The sequence below is a fragment of the Calidris pugnax genome, unplaced genomic scaffold (assembly GCF_001431845.1).
Source record: "Calidris pugnax isolate Ruff unplaced genomic scaffold, ASM143184v1 scaffold189, whole genome shotgun sequence".
Classification (NCBI taxonomy): domain Eukaryota; kingdom Metazoa; phylum Chordata; class Aves; order Charadriiformes; family Scolopacidae; genus Calidris; species Calidris pugnax.
The window spans coordinates 424927-432592 of record NW_015091069.1 but is presented as its reverse complement, the minus strand read 5'-3'; the positions used below and the strand labels follow the sequence as shown (position 1 = coordinate 432592).

The 7666-nt window shown below is 45.4% G+C and overlaps 1 protein-coding gene across 2 annotated transcripts in view; it reads left to right on the top strand.

Moving 5' to 3' along the window:
• Positions 1-460: 460 nt before the first annotated feature.
• The window catches only part of STK38L (serine/threonine kinase 38 like), a 47858-nt gene continuing 40652 nt past the window's right edge, over positions 461-7666 (top strand). For both annotated transcript variants that reach the window (XM_014957037.1, XM_014957036.1), the window contains exons 1-3: positions 461-480; positions 3338-3482; positions 5662-5713. In XM_014957037.1, coding sequence (XP_014812523.1) covers positions 3349-3482; positions 5662-5713 — 186 coding nt within the window. In that variant the 5' untranslated portion in view covers positions 461-480; positions 3338-3348. The remainder of the gene's footprint in view (positions 481-3337; positions 3483-5661; positions 5714-7666) is intronic.

The window sequence follows — 7666 nt, the reverse complement described above, 5'->3', positions numbered from 1 at the left end:
GGCCTGAAAGAAAGGCCTTTGGGCCTTGTCAGCCAGGGGAGTTTTGGCCAGATACATCTGGCTGGTTAATGTGACCTTGGTCGTGATCCAGGTGGAGCCTAATGCAAGGCTGGTGATGCAGCAGGAGTTAGAATGGTTCCATTATGCAAACAGCATGAATTTGTGTGAATTAGTAGTTTCTTGAGGACATTTCCAAGAACTATGGGTGCCACCTTTTCAGAACATTCCTGATAACGTGCTGAGGTCAGTAGTACTATTCTAGTTTTAAAAGGGCTTCATTTTTGAAGCTTCTTTTTTCCCACCCCCATCCCCTCTGGCGTCATTTGTTTATAAAGGTCATACTTAAGGATTTTACTTGGTTACTCCCAACTGAATATTTTGTCTGGGATGTGGATTTGTGCTTTGTTTGGGGGTTTGTTAGTAGAAGCAGAGAGTGGAGAAGAAGAAGGATAAAGAGCTTTTTTTCTGCTGTGAGTTGAGGTAGGATTTTGCGGGGTGTCTTGTGTCTTCTGCCGGGTCTGTCTGCACTTTTCCACTTACTTTGGGGAACCTGGAGAGCTCAGGGCACTTCTTGCTTTTACAAAGTTGATTTTTTTTATTTTTTTTTTTTTTTTCCTCTACAGTGACAGAGCTAACTGGGGCCACCCGGGGGCCACTGATTAGAGACTAAGGAAATATAAACTAAACTCTGAAGGAAATGCAGTGCTGTGACTGTGTGGTCCAGGGGCAGGGCTGGGGAGGGGGTGTGCTGGGTATGTGGGATGCTGGAAGCAAATGCTTCTGGTGATGTATCCCTCCTTTGGTGGGCTCATGTCATGGTATGACAGTGAAGTCAATACAAGTTTCTTTGTTAAATAGCTTTCTCTGAGCTTGTTAGTTTACAGGTTGGGTTCTGTTCTATATTTTCCTACCGTAGAACCACAGTTAGGGTCAGCCCCGCTATTTATAGCGTGATGTGCTAGTGCCAGATTTGTTATCTCCTTTTTACAGGCTTCATAAAATGAAGTGCCTTAGATTTGCTATTTGGTAGCAAGTGCATTTGTGACTAAAGGAGCATGGGGAAAACAAATTGATGGGAAATAAAATTGCAGTGTTGTTTTATCCTACCAGGAGTCCAGGACATGCAAAGGATAAATAGCCTGTTGCTTGCTGGTGCTGGAGCGTGCTCATTATACCTTAAGTAAAGGTTAATCCATTTCAAGCCTGGGTTAATGCTATGTTATCCTGACACTCCAAAATGATCAGAAGGCGGGTTTTTACTCTATTAGGTCATTTCTTGAAATAACTTAATCACATATGCCAGCATGTGGTCAGCAGTTGCTCTGTTTGATTAGGGTGTGTCAAGATACTATAGGTTTTCCTCTGAGACCTGTTTTATATTTATCTTTTCCCACCTATCGAGAGAGAGTGTAATATTGTATGACAGACTCCATATGGAGAGCAGAGCCAAGTTCTCCAACTTTTCAAGAAGTGTCCAGTAAGGGGTACATGTTTGTGTGAAGAATAAACCCCTTAGTTTTTAGTAAAGATTAACAGTTGACAACTCGCATCTTTAGTACAAAATGAAAGGGGATTGATTAAAAATGAGAAATATTGGTGTCAGCATAAAGCAGATGTAGTGCTATTAAAACTTCATTGTATAGAGAAATACATTTTTACCTCAGAACTCTGGCATTTTGCATGCTCCAAAATACGCAGCTAAAGTAATACCTACATAATGCTATGGGATGCCTTTATTTGAGACACAGCAGCTGCGTTTCTAACAACAAATATCTTATTGTTGCACCAAATCCAATTAAAAATCCACAAGATCCATCTTTGCAGAGGGTAGCAGGCAAATTCAAAACAAAAACCCCAGAGTAGAATTAAGCAATCTTCCTGTCTGATGTGGATATGCAAGTTCATTTCTGTATGAAACTTTTAATCAGTTCACCTTAAAAGGTATTAGGATTCCCCTGAAGATCATAAACCTAATTTTGGATTTGTCTTCCTCAGAATCCCCTGGTGAATGGGTTATGTAAATAATCAGAAGAAAGTGTATGTGTTTCTGTGTCATTTTCCAAAATCAACCCCAAAAGAACCTGAACAAGTGAGTGTGGGGCTGAGATGCTATTCGTGGCTGCCCTCTGTGAGGATCTTAAAGTGCCTCAGCCCACTTCCAGGCAGGGTGTGAGTCCTAGGACAAACTGTGCTTTTTTTTTTTTTTCTTTTTTAATCTCCCCTGGCTTCCTTAGACCAGCTGCAAGAGACTCGGGACTCCCCTAAGATGTCTTTTCTCAGCTATAAATCGTTGTTCTAGCACATCCAAGTTCTGTGAGTTCAAGATGAAGACTATCGAAGAGAGCAGCTTTTCTTCTTTCCTCTTTCTTCCCAGTTTTGAAGTTCTCAGTGACCACCTGCCCTACCTATGAGTGCTTTAGCTACGTGGCCAATGTATTTCCAGCTGCGTTCCCTGATGATGGAGAGGAGCTGATTCCCCCTCTCCCCAAATCTGAGAATCCAAACACAGGGAGCTCTGTAACAAGCAGCTGCTCCAGAAACCGCTCGTTCCATGGGTGGCATGGCACAGAGGTGGCCGGAAAGGAGACAAAAGGAAAGACTGGTTGCCTAATGGCCTTGTGGTGGGGAAGGGTTTTCTATTCTTGGTTGCTTGGTTGTCGCTTTAAAAAAAAAACAACCAAACAAAAAACCAACAACAGAGGCTTTTCATTTGAAATGTGCCAATTCCGTTAATTCATGGGATGATTTCTAGAAGCCTCCCCAACTGTCCGCGTGCAATTTTGCGTGGCTTTAAAATTCAAAGGTATTTGATGGCTATCTTCTAACCTTGAAATACCTACTCCTCTGGATGATATTAGGATTTTTTTTTGTCTGTTTACTTCTTCATTTCATCCTGTCCTTTTGGGAGCATCTAGCATTTCTAGAATCTGAAATTGTCATAGAGTTGTGAGATGCCCAGCTGTGGGAGCTGCCTGGTCCTCCTCTCACTTCCCCCCTTTCCCTCCTTGAGGCTGGGCTTAAGTCCACCAGAGGAACATTTTCCTCATGTGTGGACAAGTGGTGCTGGATGAGCTGCCTAATTCTTTACTATGATTCACCCTGTGTTTTGCCAACATGTTGTTATTTTTTTAGAGAGTGGGTAGTATGTCCTCCTGCTATCTTGGGATAATTTTATAATACAGTTTTTTAATGGACTTTTTCATATCTAAAGAACATTGCCTTTCCCGTGAATTCTGTAGCGTCTTAAGAATTTGGAGATGGAGAGAGGGAAAGAGGAATATTTTTTTTAAATTTTTTTTTTCCCAAGAGAGTAATGATTTGTCGTGCTCTGTTTCAGTACATGTTACCATGGCGATGACTGCAGGAACTACAGCCTCCTTTCCCATGAGCAACCACACCCGGGAGAGAGTGACGGTGGCCAAACTCACACTGGAGAACTTCTACAGTAACCTAATTATACAGCATGAAGAGAGAGAAACCAGGTACTGGCTCTGCTTCCTCTCACCCTTCTTCAGCTTTTCTCGGTTGGCTTTTGGTGTTATTTGTTCAAGGGTGCTGTGATCCCCTTGCACAGAGCAGTTCTGTGCTACCAAGTGCAGAAAAAACTTCTAGGAGCTAATCCCGAGAGGGCACAAGCTGCCTTCCAGTTGCTGGTTGTCCTGGTAGACCTGTGAACGTCCCCTGCTACTGCACCAAGCAGTCACTGAGTAACTGAGGACCTCCCCTTCTGATGTTCTCATACAATTTCTTTCCTCATCAGATTATGACTGTTTTGCAGAAACCACTCTGTGCAGGGTCTTATTTTGCAGCACGTGTGAGGTTTCTACTTCTGCAATATGGGGTTGGTGGACTCTGCTTCCTCAGCATGAGCCACAGGGAGTAAACCCTGCAGAGGTGCTCGAGGGTGGTAACCTGGTTTTGTGTAAGGTGTCTGTGGTGTCTATTCACACTCTGCAGCACAGAGCTTATGCCAAGACTTATAAACCCCGGAGTGTGTAGGAGGTAGGAACAGGAGTGATAGGAGAGGTGTTTGACAGGGTGATGGGCTAAGGGAAGGAGGCAGAGATGAGAGTGGCCTAGGGTGGAATTAAGGGGCAGTAAAGAGCATAGGGTTGGTGATGGAAGGGTTTCACTGAATTTCACTGAATTTTTAGAGTTGGAAGGGACCATAGAGATCATCTAGTCCAACTCCCCTGCTGAAGCAGGATTGCCTAGAGCTAGAGCATGTTACTCAGGAGCATCCAGGTGGGTCTTGAAAATCTCCAAAGAAGGGGACTCCACACCCTCCCTGGGCAGCCTCTTCCAGGGCTCTGTCACCCTCACTGTGAAGAAGTTTCTCCTCATATTTGAGTGGAACCTCTTCTGTTCCAACTTGTGCCCGTTGCCCCTCGTCCTCTCACTGGGAACCACTGAAAAGAGTCTGGCTCCCTCCTCCTTCAACCCTCCCTTGAGATACTTGTAGGTGTTGATAAGGTTCGAGAGGCTCATGGGTGTGCAGGAAGAATTTTGGGCATAATGTAATATCTACATCTGAATTTTTCTTGGGTGGTGTCAAATGTTACTCTTTGTGTCATTGGTCATCTCCGCTTTAACTTTTCCCATCAGTGCCCAATTCTGCCTCTGATATGGTGAAATGCTACTTGAATTAAGTGTCAAAGCACCAAGCATTTGATTATAATGAATGTTCGTGTTTCAGACTGTCATCAGCATGTGAAAATCATCATTCCCCTGGTAATATGTTTTTAATTGAGGGGTTTTCAGCTGAGCAGCAGGGTTTCTCTCCTCGTCGTATTTAGTCATTATCCCATGTAATTGAGTTGCTTCTAGTTAGGAGAATAGACTGTCTACAGAGGGCTTTTAATTTAGGGGATCCTGCTGTACTTCCCAAAGTGCAGAAAGACACCAGCAGCCTGGCACCCAGCCTTCAAACTCTTGGCTGCTGCTAATGGGTAACGAGCTTTCTGAAAGCTTCACCCTGACAGTCATAAAACAGCAACCCACAGGTAGAAAGAGGGGTCTAGTGGACACACTGCCACATGCTGACCCCCTGGTGTCTGTGGGGTCCACCAGATGTCACTCCCTGATGAGACTGTCCCAGCCTGGCGTAGCACCAGCTGGAAGAGCCCTGGGACCAGTGAGCCCTGGCTTGGGCAGGACAGTGGGAGAAGAGGATGTCAAATCCAGGGGGCAGAGTTAGTTGGCACTAGGGTAAGGGGAGCAGAACCAGGTGTGTGACCAGGGAGAGGTCAGCAAGGCCAAAACTGGGGCTGAAAGCTGGAGCTGGCTGAGGTGTTGGAGGTACAGATAGAAATAGTGAGGAAAAAAACATGTTTATTCTGATTCGTAATCAGAACTGATGAAACCAGCCTTACTTCAACAAGATTGTATGAAGAAATCTAAGTCATGAAAATGATTATATGTTTGGACCTTTAATGCCTAATTCTGCAAATATGTATGTGCTTAAAGTTGCTTATACATTTTTAACAGCTTTGATCACAACTGAGTGAATGAATGGAATGGGCAGTAAGTCTTCAAATTTCCATTTGAGGCAAACTCTTTGGTATCTGGAATATGTGAAGTAAGGGCATTGTCTCGCTGTAGTGTTATGTTTGTTTTCAATAAATAATAAAAAAAGCAATTTCCTGTTTCTCCCCTTTGCAGGCAGAAGAAGCTAGAAGTGGCAATGGAAGAGGAAGGCCTTGCAGATGAGGAGGTAATATTACCTGAGCAGCCTTTGAAGAGGTGGCTTTCCTTTTTTTGCACTACTTTAAAATGGCATTTGAGGAGCTTACAGAATCATAGAATTGTAGGGATTGGAATGGCCTTTGGAGATAATCTAGTTCAACCCCCTTTGCCAGAGCAGGTTGCACAGAAACGTGTCCAGGTGGGTTTTGAATGTCTCCAGAGGAGCAGATTCCACAACCTCTCTGGGCAGCCTCTTCCAGTGCTCTGTTACCCTCAAAGTAAAGTTTTTCTGCATGTTCAGATGGAACTTCCTGTGTTCCAGCTTGTGTCTGCTGCCCCATGTCTTGTCATCAGGCACTACTGAGAAGAGCCTGACCCTATCCTTTTGATACCTGTCCTTTAGATACTTACAAGCATTGATGAGATCCCCTCTCAGTCTTCTCCAAGCTAAACAGACCCAGGTCTCTCAGCCTTTCCTGGGTGCTCCAGTCCCTTGATCATCTTCATACCCTTGTGCTGGACTCTTTCTGTAGTTCCCTGTCCTCTTTGAACTGAGGAACCCAGAACTGGATGCAGTCCCCCACTTGAACTGGGGAACCCAGAACTGGATGCAGTCCCCCAGATGGGGTCTCACCAGGGCAGAGTAGAGGGGGAGGATGACCTCCATCTACCTGCTAGCTGTGCTCTTTTTAATGCACCCCATTGGCCTTTTTGGCCACGAGGACACATTGCTGGCTCATGGTCAACTTGTTGTCCACCAGGACTCCAAGGTCTCTGTACACAGCTGCTTTCCATCAGGCCAGCCACTAACCCGTACCAGTGTATGGGATTATTCTTCTCCAGGTGCATCATCCTACACTTGCCCTTGTTGAACTTCGTCGGGTTGCTCACTGTCCAACTTTCCAGCCTATCCAGATCTTGTTGAATGGTAACACACCCTTCTGGTGTGTCAGCCACTCCTCCCAGCTTTGTATCATCGGCAAACTTGCTGAGGGTATGCTCTGTCCCCTCATCCAGGTCATTGATTAATATATTGAACAAGACTGGACACAGTACCGACCCCTGGGGAACACCTCTGGTGGCCTCCAACCGGACCCTGCACCGCTGATCACAACCCTCTGAGCTCTGCCATTCACCCGGTTCTCAGTCCCACCTCACTGTCTGCTCATCGAACCCACACTTTCTAAGCTTACCTATGAGGGTATTATGGGAGGCAGTGTTGAAAGCTTTGCAGAAGTCAAGGTAGACAACATGCAGTGCTCTCCCCTCATCCACTCAGCCAGTCTTTCTATTGTAGAAGGCCATCAGATTGGTCAAGTGTGATTTCCCCTTGGTGAATCCATGCTTCCATGTATCCCACTCCTGATGATGTTTTTTTCTTCTACGTGCTTAGAGATGACACCCAGAACCAGCCGTTCCATCACCTTTCTAGGGATGGGTGTAAGGCTGACTGGCCTGTAGTTTTCCAGGTCCTCCTTCTTGCCCTTTTTGCAGACTGGTGCGACATCAGCTTTCCTCCAGTCCTCGGGCACTTCTCCTGTTCTCCATGACTCTTCAAAGATGATAGAGAACAGCTTCACAATAACATCTGCCAGTCCCCTCAGCACTCGTGGGTGCATCCCATCAGGGCTTGTGAGTGTCAAGTTTGCTTAAATGATCTTTAACCCCATCCTCTGCCATCGAGGGAGAGTCTTCCTTGCTCCAGGCTTGCTCTCCTACCTCCAGGATCTGGGGTTCCTGAGCGCTGGAGTAAAGAGCCTGAAGCAAAGAAAAGTCATTCAGCAACTCTACCTTCTCTGTGTCCTGTCAGCAGGGCACCCACCTCACTCAGCAGTGGGGCCACGTTTTCCCCATGTCTTTCTTTAATGGCTGACGTACTTGAAGAAGCCCATCACGGAATTACAGAATCACAGAATCACAGAATTGTGGTGGTTGGAAGGGACCTCAGAGATCATTGAGTCCAACCACAAAAAAAAAAAAA